The 13,989-nt window shown below is 33.6% G+C and overlaps 1 protein-coding gene across 2 annotated transcripts in view; it reads right to left on the reverse strand.

The window, feature by feature from the left end:
• Positions 1-394: 394 nt before the first annotated feature.
• CNTN6 (contactin 6) overlaps positions 395-13,989 on the reverse strand; it is a gene marked incomplete at both ends in the record, with an annotated part of 294,022 nt that continues 280,427 nt past the window's right edge. For both annotated transcript variants that reach the window (XM_080913827.1, XM_080913826.1), the window contains 3 exons: positions 395-495; positions 1,349-1,517; positions 2,289-2,401. In XM_080913827.1, coding sequence (XP_080769953.1) covers positions 395-495; positions 1,349-1,517; positions 2,289-2,401 — 383 coding nt within the window. The remainder of the gene's footprint in view (positions 496-1,348; positions 1,518-2,288; positions 2,402-13,989) is intronic.

Here is a 13,989-nt window from a genome sequence, read left to right on the forward strand (position 1 = left end):
TCAAATGGTGCTAAGGGCTGTAAATAGTGAAGTATATTACCTCGAGCACATAAAATGGACATGATTTTACACCTGTCTCATATCTATAATTGTTATTGAGGTAGTTATTTATATTCTTCATATAAGTCAACTGAAAGACACAGCGGTTTTATATCCTCAGATTAATTTGGCACCCTCAACAGTGTAATGATGTGTGAACATTAAAATTCAAAGTGTTTCAAAGTGTTTAAAACTGTTTTATTAACGTACCACAGATATTTACAATATCTTAGTAATATACATTTTTTTCTTTCCAAACAAGTCTGTATTAAGAATATGTCTTGTGATGGAGGCTGGGGAATGTATTTACAGAATGATTTGCTCTCAGAAAATTCTCAAAGATCAATGGATTGATTCATCGTGAAAGCAGTTGAATAGCAAAACAGTAAAAAATTCCAGCCATTGACAGGAGCTGGGTATTGAGCTTCAAGATCGGACCTCCTGTGGAACTCAAACCTGGAAAATACAAATATCAAACAATGACCTCACATAAAATAAAACTTCCTACTGTATTAATTCTATGAGACAAAAATTATGCAGTTATGTTTGTTGTCTAATAATATTTTATTATATTAAAGTTAAGTTTGAGACATAACTTTTATTATAGGATGCAATCTGAAATGAAAAAAATGAAGAATAAAATTGTCCATACTGGTGAAGTCTACCTGAAATTATATCAGAACTGTACAACTTTTGGTGACAAATGACTTCTACCTAGAAGCTTCATGAAGATATGACCTTGATGCATCTAAAGCAAAACTAATTAGTATTACCAGATAACTATGGCTCTAGCCTAAGTTCACAGTGACTGAGAATTCTTCAGCTTAGTCTAAATGATGACTGATTACTAATGTCTGCCACAGACAAGGAATGAAGAACAGAGGCATATATACATCAGTTTTACTTTTTCTGCTTTGAGGCCTTTGATAATTTGTAGAAAAAAAACAAATCGTATATTTTGTACAAGAATAATGAATTATAAATTTGTATCTTTTTTATTAGTTTTCTTTGTTTGTATTCTTAACTTTCTCTTTTCTAACTTCATTCCTTTCCTTCTTATTTATTTATTTATTTATTTATTTATTTATTTATTTATTTATTTATCATTTTGTTCCTAAATGAGAAAATTGTAAAAATGCATGTCATTTTGAAATGTGACAGATGATTTAAGAAAAACTGGCTTGTTATCCGTGGCACACAATTGGAAATGGAAACACAGACCTTTTACTTTGTCATTCAACATTTACTTAACAATCTGAAAATCCCTGGAAACTTGTGTGCTGCAGGTGCCTACATCAGACAAACTCACTTGACATTTTTGGAATTCTGATTTCCTCACTACTGCTTCCATCTCCGCCATCACTGACTGTTCTGATTTCGATCAAATAGTCTTCTTCGAATGGAACCAGAAGCTCTGCTGATGTATTATTTGTTTCCAAAATGTGAGTTTTACTCTGTCTGTTCTGCCGATAGAGGATCTGTATGGAAAGTAGACTGAAGTTAAGATGGGTTTGGAGTTTACTGAAGGTTCAGATGCTTTCAGCATGAGGGATAAGGAACATGTTTCTGTCAGTGTTTCACTAATAAGAGAACCATCACGACACACTCCTCACTTGAAAACACCCAGGAATGACTTATTATTACATTCATTTTTGAGAAATAATACATCATTGGGATCCATGTTCCTCAATTGAGAGTAGATTTACTATCTCATGCATGGAGTTTCAGTACATTAGTTTTAGGGCTCAGTATAAAATTTCATTTTCAGTTTTAACCCATTACAAATGTCTGAATATATATGTCTGTCCAGAGTTAATTTACATTATCACTAATGGAGATTACTTGTCCTGGGCACTCAGAGATGCTCTTAGTATTCAGTAATGTTCTTGTGAGATTCCTTTTGTGCTGTTAAGAGCCCATATCTATTGTATCCTAACTTTATTTGTTAATGTCAATCCTGGTTTGCATCTACAAAGAAATGCTATTTCTTGGTAACAAGGGCTATCATGTAGATAAGAGTGATTTCATGCTGTAGGACTTGGACTTTTTATTCTCCATTTCATATTACTCCATATCTATTACTAGACCTAGAATACACCATCTTTATAATGAATTGAAAGAATCAAGGGTATGTACAAAAATTATTTTAACCATAATACATGCATACAGATTTTCTTTCTATTTAATTGTGACATTGCTGAATCTTTAATGACATAATTAATAGATCAGATAGAAAGCTCAGTACTTACCTTGTATCCCAGAACTTCAGACTCATTTTCCATAGTTTTTACATGCTCCCAGTTCAAACATAATTTAGAATTTGACAGCTTCCAGGCAATGTTTGCTGGTGGTTGGCTAGGAGCTTTAAAATACAATAAAGTACCAAATGAATATTAATTAGTTGATAGTATAATGCAGCCACATGAAAAGAAAAATAAGACCCCACCATTAGCATAAAAGCAGTGAAATTCATTATTGTTATTTGAAATATACTGATTCTAATCATAGCAAGAAAATTTATTCAAAATTTGATCATCTGGAAAAGTCTTTGTGACAGACTTATGAATTAGTAATAGTTCGCTGCGTGTCCAGTATTAATTTATTAATCATTAATGTTGAATTTTCTTACTTTATAAAATAGATAAAGATGAAGGATTTTGTTATATATTTTGGAATTAGCTATTAATCAATGCTAACTAAATTCAAGTTAGAAGCATTCTCCATATATACAGAGACATATAAATACTGTGTTCATATGTTCATATATATTCATCAAATCTTTAATGCAACATTACAAATTTTCACTGAAATTAACAAAAAATTAAGATATTTTAAGCAAAATGATACAAATGAAATATGAAAGATATATGTATAAGATAATTTTCAGAATCCTGCCAGAATGATGATGGGTCTCAAGAGAAACAGAGTCACCAAGTAAACTCCTTCCTTCTGGGTATCTTATTGCATGACCATGTTCCTTGGCCAGCTTCCCATTGAATACTTTTTGTCGTTCAGGGTATGTGGACAAAATTACAACTGTGCATGGAACACAATGTTTGAATGATCCTTTATATAGGGATAGTTCAAGCAAAAAATTCTTTAAAAAAAAAGAAAGAAAGTCATTGTCACTCATATGAATAAAGACCTTAATTTGGATACATGTTTATATTAGTGCAAGCAAAAGTGTCTGTGTACTGATAATTAAAGTCTGCTTTAGACTATTAATAAAACTCTGAGAATCAGAAATAGGGCAAATCCTCATAGGTACATTGCTTACTCCAAATAACATTTACTATGACTCAAAAAAGGGTTCTTATTCATTTGAAATTAATTCTGTGTTGGAGTGAAGTAGCATCAAATATAGAAAGAATGGGGTAGAACTACCATTCTAAAATCATAAGAGTTCAATTTTAATGATATACATATGGTGACAATAATCTTACTAACAGAGTAAAAAGTCACCTGTCCCAAAGAATACAATAAACAAGTAGCTGAGTCAAAACAGAATACAGGATCATTAGTTCTTGTCTGGTGTCCAATGATGTCACCATGACAACATGATGCTTCTCAGAGACCACATGATTATTTTTATTGAAACTGAGGAAAAACTGAGAGATTTCAAAATAGTTCAGCTGAGGCAGAGATCAAACTTCCCAGGAGGATGTTCCTTTTCGGAATGTTTGGTGTGTAGAGAGCCTAGCATTTAACTCATTAGAGCAAAGATAGAAGCAATGGCAACTTCTTTGAGCATTTTTAATCCATTGCTATTCAATTTCTTATGTATAACTGATATATGCTCAACATACTGAACTACTGTCATTGCTAATGGCCTCCCAAACTCACTTCTTTGATTAACTAGGTTTTCTACTAAATTTGCCATGTTATACCTGAAGAAATGATGACTATAGCTCGATCACACTGAGAGACAGCTGGACTTTTTCACATATTTTTATAAATTTTTGAGTGGATGTGCCTTTTTCTACTCTGTATCTTCAATGCCTAACACAGTGCGTGGCATGACTTAAACATTAATATGCTGACAATCCAGATTTGCATGAAAATGTGTCATGCAGTCTAAACTGAAAACTACTCGGTCTTAACCCCTTTGTCAAATTTATTATGTGGTGGGTGTGAATATGGCTCACAGGTGACAAAATGAGAGCCGTGCATTGATTGTACCATTCTATGACCATGGTAATTTAGTCATAAATAAAAATAGCATTTGCCAATTGTTAAGTATGTACTAAACATGATATTTTATGTTTTTACTTTAATTTAGTTTCTTTTATCAAGAAATTGTCTCTGGCACGTTCAGTCATATTGGTTTGTATAAATACACATGAATGACTATAGACAAATGCTATTTTTATTTATGACAGGCTCTGACAAGTGTACTGTTACAGCTGTGTTCTCTTCATTTGTTTCTAAGTGAATTTTAAAATATTTTTTCAGATAAAAAAAGAGCTAACATGAAAATTCTCACACTATATCAGAGACACAATATCTTCTTGTTTGCTCTTAGGGTACATTTCTTCACAACAGTGGATCAAAATGAACAATAACATCATGCAATTAACACAGAGCATGTATAAATCTAGCCCTTCAATATCACTGGTATTTGTTGTTGCCAATTTGCTTTGTTTTATTCTGTCCAAATATCATTCATTTACCGCTATGTTTTTTGTTTGTTCAACTGCTTTAGCATAAAAGGACTCCTTACAATGTGGGATGTGGATGCAACAGGCAAGAAGTCAGGGAGCTAAATTGTGCTAATTTGAAAGTCATAGAGTTGTAAATTTGGCAATAACGTCGTCCTTGATATATATTCATTTGTTTCTTCAAGGCAGATTGAAAAACATCCCATGGGCATAACATAGGAAGTGCTGCTAATATGTATGACCAGTTACATGGATTACAGAGAATACTTGGCTGCTCTTGATGTTCAGAGGATAGGAAAACTCTGATTTTGAGGTCAAAGTTCCAAAGTTGTACCCAAGAGCCCTAGCTTCATTACTTCTGAAATGAGAGTCATAATTCTTTGTTTATAAAATTATTAGTTAATATGAAATAAAATAGGAAGCCTTTGCTTTGTCAGAGGACTGCAATCAAGCTTCAGGGGCCATTAATAGTCTCTCCTTGGTATAGTGGTTCTCCACTGTCTAGTTATGACATCATCCATTTACAGGTGTTCAAAATGGTTTGCCACAGATAATATGATTCTAACACTTACAAAAGCCTCATTTCTTAAATATATTTAGTATAACTTAAAGATACTTCATGACCACTGCTCTTGAATTTACTATATACTTCTGGCACAAAGATGCAAGGAAGGATCTCAGCTAAAGGCCTTGAAGGTTATCATGACCTATAGACATTTTGGTTTTTTTTTTTTTTTTAACTTAAAATGATGGGTGCCAATGCTATCTTGTGAATAGAATAAAAACCAACACAAAACTTCTGAAAACTCTTTTGAAGACTGTAGTATTTGCATAATTAACAGTCCAGGTTTGTATGAAGGACTAAAAAGCATACAACAAATTTCTTTCTTAAAGTTAAAATACCTGATACCTTGAGAAAACCAAAGCACTTGTCACTTGTATCTTACAAAACATATTGTGTTGCTTGGATAACATTCATGGATGGCAAATTCAACAAACAAACACTTTTTTTTTTTACTTTTTACATTTTTTCAGCCAATTTCCAAAGACCAAAATTATGTTCTGTTAATCAAGAGACAGAGCAGCATTAAACCAACCCTTCACAGCTCTAATGGTTTCCCTGTAATCAATTTTTCTGTAGATGGCATTTATATTCAGCTGTAGTTCACACTGTGAACCCAATTCAAAAACAACTTCTTATGTTACACTTCTAAGTAACAGCATGGGGTTGACATTTGGGCAAGAGAGAAAGAACATAAGTGCAAGATGAAATAAAAGCTTAATGTTTCCTTTATGTCTAAATATGGATTGATTGCATATTTACAGCAAGAAGGACGCCAGTACAGAGTCCTAGTCAGCCAACGTCCATGTCCAAATTGAGCCCAAATTTGCAAACCTTTTATGTTGCAATGTCTGAGCAAGACTTTCTGCAACAGGCACAGTGTTTTCTTTATAATTTTCTTTTCCACTTTCAATTGCTGTAAATATTTTCTTCTTCTCATTGTAAACCTAAGTGCCATCTAAGTGATGTTTGTGTGGATCACAGTGCATTTGTATTACCTCTTGGATGTCTTAGACATGCATTATTTTTACTAAGGTGTGATACTTACAAGTGTGACACATGTATTATTTGCAAATAATTGCTGTACTATCATCATCATCATTGTTCTTATCATAAATAGGAAACAACAGTAATATACTTATGGACCTTTATATATGCATGTATATGTAGAAATATGTACATATATACATATAGATTTTTGACACCTAATTCTTAATATTGTGCATGTTTATTTAATGATGCATCTTTCTCCACACTGTTTCCTATGTGTAGCCTTACCTCTTATTTCTCCATGGCATTTCTTGCACCTTGTAGTAATATCATTTCTCTCTCTCTTACTCAATAGAATGTTTAGCGAGTAAGAAAGAAATTATCAGAAGCAAACATAACATTTTCTGAAGACTATATATGGATCTTGACAGTACTATTCAATGTGTAGATGACAGAAACTTTATATTAAATACAAGTAATAAAGTTCTGTCTTCTCCACAGCTTTGCCTGTCATGATAGCCAATCATAAGAAACATAGATTTTTGGTAAATGTGAGTTCTCCTTTTTTTCTGATTTTACAGTGAAAAAGCAAGTACCAAATTGAAAATCTAGATGGTGACAGTTTCATTGTGTGATGGATGGGAACTTCTTTTTTTTGTCCTGCTACCAGTATTCAGAGGTAATCTTGATGCCATCTCAAGGACATAGAAAATCAAAGTTGAATCCAAGTGTACCACTTAGAATCAGGACTACCTTTAATGTTTCATTAATATTGTTCGCCCTCTAACATGTTGAGTGTCTGTCTGTGACTCTATGAACATTTCATTTTAAAAAAGAAAAATGAAGACTAGAAGCACTTATATTTATTTTAAAATGAGAAAAAAAATCAAAGTAAAATTATGTGCAAAGTGATGTAATACATATTGTGACTCATTGGACCTTTGCTGTGTTTTTTAGCAATGGATGTTTTTATTTTTTAGGTAGGTTATTTGTTCAGTTTTCTAAAAACCTCCATACCTGAGCCTAATTCCCAGCTCTGCTTTTCAGTTGCAAATATATATATTCAAAATTATCAAATAAGAAAACCTCAGCTCCAAAATAGCTCAGCTGGTAAAGTGGTAAATAAGCCCAAGTTCAATTCCACGATTGAAAAATGCCTGGTGTGGTGGTACATACTTAAAATCCATACCCAGAAACAAACAAACAGAAGAACCAACAGGTCTTGCTGATGAGCCACTCGTGTCTATCTCAAAATACTTAGATTTACTTCATGGATTGTCTTCTGGCTTAAATAGGAAAATACACAGATATGTACACACACTCACACCTACATGTAGCCACCCTTCACACACACCAATCAACATATTAATACCATTCAAAATGACAGTATGGATGAGATAGTATGCATGTCCTTAGTTCTCTCACTCAGTAATCCCATTCTGACTCTTGGCCTCACTCTTTTAAAATACCCCAAAGCTATGTAAACCATTCTCACATATAAATACATGGAAGGTAAAGTTAACAGAGTTGTAAAGATGGTTTTCTTTCTTTTTTTTTTTTTTCTGTTATTAGGAATGCCGGGGACATTGTGAACTGAGAGTTTATGTAAAGACAGAAAAAATTTAAAAGCTAGGGGTAGAGTTATCATTTGGGTATGTGCACCATAGGATTACTTTTACTCTGCAATCTGAGTAACTGTAATTTTCTGTAGTGGTCACTGTTAATTGCAAAAAGAACTTTTTTTTGAAAATGAATGAGAACTACTTTTAACAGTGAACACCAGTTTAATATTTAGAATGTAGTCAGAAATTATGATGGTTTACTGAAGTGTTAGTTGCAGTATCTCCTTCACGATCCATTACTTATTAGTCTTAGAAATTAGGTTTCTAATACAAAGACAACCCTCACACTTAATGCTTAGGCATTATTACAGAGGAGAAAAGAAAGAAAGAGACAGATGAACAGCAAGCTTGCTGAGAAATGGTGTCTCCTGAAATGTAAAAGGTTTATACTCACTAAATCTGATCACCATGGCTACTTGAGGAGAACCTGAACAATAATTATAACTGAAGGACTTACTAAAAGAAAAGGAAAAGTGGAGACTTTGACCTGGGCAAATAACTATAGGAAATAAGGATATGCTTAGACAAAGAAAAATGGCTTTCCACAGGGAAGAGTCCCACCTGATATTGGTCATCAGGTCATCAAATGCTTTGCCCTAAAGTATACACCTATAAGTAATATTAAAATAGAATGTGAGCAGGTGGAATTTATTTGGGTGTGTGTTTGCTATGTATTTGTTTGTATATATGTGTGTCTGTCCATATATATATATGACATATATATATATATATATATATATATATATATATATATATATATATATATATATATATATATGTCATTGCTCTGAAAGAGTAATGAGATCAAGAGGTAAATTGGAGATGTTGACAGAAATTGGGGGAGGGGGGGTAGAAAATTATGAATTTTCATAATAATTTCAAACCATAGACAAAATACTGTCTCAGCTTTAATCATAGACCCCTTTTCTTATAAGAAAGAACAATGAATACAGACTCATGATTGCCCAAGTTTCTAAGCATGACAGATGATATAATTGTGGGCTTAATCTTAAAGAAGTAATGTGTACAAAATTCTTTAAGGCTCAGTGAACATTGTGAAAAAAATTTGGAGTATATAAGAGACAGAAGATACATACTAAATAAATTATAAACGATAAAATTTCAGGGTAGGAAGAAGGGTATAATTATCTTTTAAGAAAAAAAATTCTCTGTTGATTTCTACTTGAAATGGAACGTAAAAATCTGTATATAGAGAGACCATATTTTAGAGAGGAACATACAAAATCAGAACAGTCGACAATGGGTGAGGAGATTTCAGGTTCCCACTCTCACAAGCTCCAGGTCTAATAGCTAACAGTACAAAGATTTCCTCAGCATTAATATTCTCATCTATAGAAATTCAAATAGGAGCACTATAATTGTAGAAATTCTTAAGTGAAAAAAAAGATAAAAAAAAAAAAAAGCCCACAAGTCCTTTGACACTGCAGTTGTCATTATTCTCTTAGTGTGGGGAATATGATTTTCAAACATGGTCAGTGTGTCCTTGCTCTCTATATCCATGCTCAATGGAAACACTGCCATATATGGAAAAGCAGAATTGTAGAAAATGAGTCCATATGCTGCAATAGGAAATCTATTTTGGAATATTACTCAGTTTGCAACATAACCTCAATGGTCCTCAAGAGAAGGTGAAGGAAGCATGGAAATAAAGTTAGAGAAACTGGACTAATGGAGTGTGAGCTGAAAATTCTTTGATTATTTACTTTTCTAAACACTATGGCTAATGCTTAAAAGAAACAGCTTAGTGGAAGAAAAAATTATTTTAATCTATAACTTTTTATTCAACTTTAAAAAAACGGGGATACATGTGCATATTTTTAAAGGCATTTTGTCCTAAAACTATATGAATATATTTGGTCAGTACTTGATTTCTTTAATTTGATAGTATTCATTGAAATCTTACTAGTTATCATAAGCATAAAGTACATGTTAAACAAAATGTACCAGAAATAGTCAACATTTTCTTGGTGTGTATAAATTAAACATAATAACTTTTAAATACCAAAAAAAATGCTACAAGGCTATCTTCTAAGCTCATGAGTTATTGATTATTTAATGTCTAGGTGTACCCCACTCAGAGAGGATGCTATACACTTTTTTTTTCTAAGAAAGGCTGAGACTTCCAAATTTTGACCTTTCTTTTTTGAGCTTCATATGGTCTGTGAGTTGTTTCTTGGGTATTCAGATCATTCTGTGGCTAGTATTCAATTATCAGTGACTGCATATTATGTCTGCATATTATGTCTGTTCTTTTGTGACTGAGTTACTATACTCAGAATTATATTCTCTATGACCTTAAAGAGCTTGATTTATAGTTGCTTGGTTTTGTGTCATTGGTTTTAGCACAATGGTGGTGAGCAAATGAGGCAGAAGAGACTTGTTCACTTCCTGCCTGTCCTAGAGGCAGAGAGTACAACTTCTTAAAGAGCCAGGAATGATTCATCTCCAAGGGCCCTTCACAGTAACCTAGTTCCTCTGTCAAAAGTGCACCTTCTAACATTTCCACCTCTCACAATAGCACAATAACCCAATTGTAAAGTGTTCAAAACACAAGCTTTCAGGAGAAAGTTCATAGCAAACCCATTCTAACTCCCAGCATATCTGTCTGTGAGGCTGAGAAAGGAGCTGCATGTTTTGGGGCATTAACTGTTCTCAAAGATCAAGAAAGTAAGTGTCCCTCAGATATGAATGGTAGTCCATGCCTGTTTTCATAGTTCTTCACCATATAGCTGGTGAAACTCACTCTGACTCATGAACTCCAAAACAATGTCTCTTGTTTTAATACACTGTTGGTGAAAATTTGTTACAGGTCCTGTGAGAGTAGTTATTACTATGCATTTTTAAATTTGTAGTATGAAATATGGAAAGTACCAAAAAAAAAAGACCCTTGGTTGGATCTCAAACATGATGCAGTGCAGTTTGCATAACCTCACTTTCAAGTGCTTTTCATATTTGAGAGTTGAGGTATATTGTGAAACCTAGGGTCATCTTGATATGAAAGGCTGCAAGCTTAAGCTCTAGTATGCCAAGGAGTTAATGAAAGAAAAGGAATGGCAGGTGGAAGGAAGAAAGGAAGGAGAGGGAGGGAAGGAAGGAGAGAGAGAAAGACAGGGGGAGAGAGAAGAAACACATATTGACAGAGAAACAGAAAGACAGAAAGAAGAATAAGAGAGAGAGAAAGAAGAAACACAGAATGACAAAAATTAAGACAGATAGAAAGGACAGAAACTTCATTTCTATGAAGCAATTTAGGGATTACAAGGATTTTGTTTGTTAGTTTCATTTATTGAATATAAGAAAAATACTGTTTGAAGAAACATGAACCATCTAAAATTTTTAGATATCCTTTAACTCTTACCACTGTGTCTAAATTAGGTTTTCATTGCTGTGAAGAGATATTGTGATCCACTCACAAAGTAACACATTTTCTCAACAAAGCCACAAATACTCTAAGAAGGTCACACCTCCTAAGAGTGCCACTCCCTATGTACCAAGAATTCAAACACATGAGTTTATGGTGCCATACTTATTCAAACACTACATTCCACTGTTTCCCAGATGCATATACACATGTCATAATGCCAAATGCATTTAGTCTAACTTCAAGAGTTCATATAGTCTTTCACAATGTCAGCAATGTTTAAAAATCCCAAGCTCAAAGTCTCTTCAGAGAGTCTTATATTCTTTTAGCAGTAATAATCTATAAAACCATCACCATCATCATTGGCAACAAGATAATCATCATCATAATAAAGAGATCAAATACTTCTACCATATCATGGCACGAGGTATATATCACTGTTCTAAATCATATGGAAGAGAGCAAAACAAGGAAATGATCAATACAGGAGAAAAAATCAACTGGGCAATCTCCATGTCTGATGTCAAAAATCTCATCAAGTCTCCAAATCTTTCCAGCCTTGTTGATTCTAACAGACTTCTTTCTCTTAGACTAGTGCTAGTGCCTTAGTTTCTGTAGCAAGAATCCCAAGGCTCTGACATCTCTAAGTACTTGGGGTACCCAATAAAATTCAGGCTTTACCTTCAGAGAGATTCACACAATAGACTCTCTAGGCCTCCATTAGGAAACACCCCTGCCATGCACCTGGCCTCAGAGGCTTTTCTCAATTGAAGAGGGTGATCATATAACTCTTTCACACAATGGTCTCTCTAGGCTTACCTAGAGGGACATCCCTGCCAAACACCTCAATAACTTAGTGTCAAAAGTATATTTCATAACTTATTTTCCTTTATCCTTGATTTAAAAAAAGGAATCAGAAGACTGAAGTTTGAAAGTTCTGTTGCATCCTGGAGCTGGAACACAATTCACTCTTTCAATTATATTTTCACCAATGTTCTACTTTCAATATTCTCCTTCACTATATAAGCTGTGGTGTCTGAGAACTTGCTCTGCAGATATGCCTTACATTTAACTCAGAGATCTGCATAACTCTATCACTTGACTGCTGGAATTAAAGGTTTGAACCCTGTGTCTGGGTTTAAGATCTTTTTTAATTCCTTTTCTCAAGATGTGAACATATTCCCTTGAGATCACCCCTCTCTCTATTCCATCATTTACTCTATTTATCTTGAGCATAGGACTTAGCGCCATTCCACATTTTTGTTCCCCCTTTCTACACAAACTGTACATTTTTGTATTTTTCCTTCCTCAGATAGTTTTTTTTCAAGTATTCTTAGTAAGAGTGAACCATAGACAAAATACAACAATCTATACTAAGCTGATTTGAGATTTCCTTGCAAATGCAATAAATCAACTGGATTTTTCATATAAGGGCCAGAAGCAGCCACATTATTTACCAAATTATAGCAACAAAAGATTTCTAGGCCCAACAGTCCAACCTACTCTCAACATGATTGTCTTCTGTGTTTCTATTAAGTATGTCCCATTATGAATCACTTAAAGCTTTACATTGCTTTACTAATTCAAAGTTCCCAAATCTATGTTCATTAAAAAAATAGTATAGTTGGTCATATCACAGCAATGGCCCCATTTCTGGTACCAGTCTCTGCCTTTGGATTTCATGCTAAGAAGAGATAGCATGATCAAGGCAAGAATTATAAATGAAAACATTGAATTGGGGCTAACTTATACTTTCTGAGGTTTAGTTCATTATTATCATGGCAGGAAGCATGATAGTTTCCAGCAAGATGTGGTGCTAAAGGAGGAAATAAGGGTTCTGAATCTTGATGCACAAGTAACAGAAAAGACCTATCTGTCATGTTGTGTATAGGCTAAGAATAGGAGGCCTCAAAGTGATGTATTTCCTCCAAACACAAAATGCACATCTACTCCAGCAGGCTACATCTTCTAAAAATGCTAATCTCTATAGGTCAAACATTCAAACACATGTCTATCGGGACAGACCGAGTCAAGCCAACATACTATGCATGCTACACAACCTTAATTTTAATTAATAAAACTGCTTTGAAAAGCTATATTTCTCACTTGATGAGGAAATGATGTGCTATTAAATAACACCAATAATGCTGGGATTTAACCCAAATTTCATTTAAGCTATTTGAAGGACTGTGTTGGTTTAACAGAATAAAGTCATATAAACTATGTATACTTAATTTAGTGTATATAAAATTAACTAACAATACTAATCATACACATTTCTAATAAGTCTTTATTCTGTCAGAGCTATTATTTGAACGATAAAAAATCTTTTCCTGTACTTTGGAGTCTCTCAATCCGACAGAATAATTTCTGGGACAATTTCAAAACTAGTGGTTGATAGAGATTTTCATTCAGACTTGAGGTTAGCTAAGATGAAACGTAACCTGCTCCAGAACTATAGAAGATGGAGATATTGATTATTTATTTATTTATGTGACAAAACTCAATGATTTAGGTAATTTATCTAATAAAGTATTAAATTGGGCTTAGAGCTTCAATAGTTTAAAGTCTGTGTAGGCAGAGCAAGTGCACGGTGTTAGGAAACTCAGAGCTCACAATTTCATACACGGACAGGAAGCAGAAAGAGCACCCTGGGAACAGCATGAATTCTATGATATCTCAAAGCATAGAACCTGTGGTATACCTCCTCCAGGAAGGGCACACTACCAAATCCTT

The sequence above is a fragment of the Micromys minutus genome, assembly GCF_963924665.1.
Source record: "Micromys minutus genome assembly, chromosome: 3".
Lineage (NCBI taxonomy): Eukaryota > Metazoa > Chordata > Mammalia > Rodentia > Muridae > Micromys > Micromys minutus.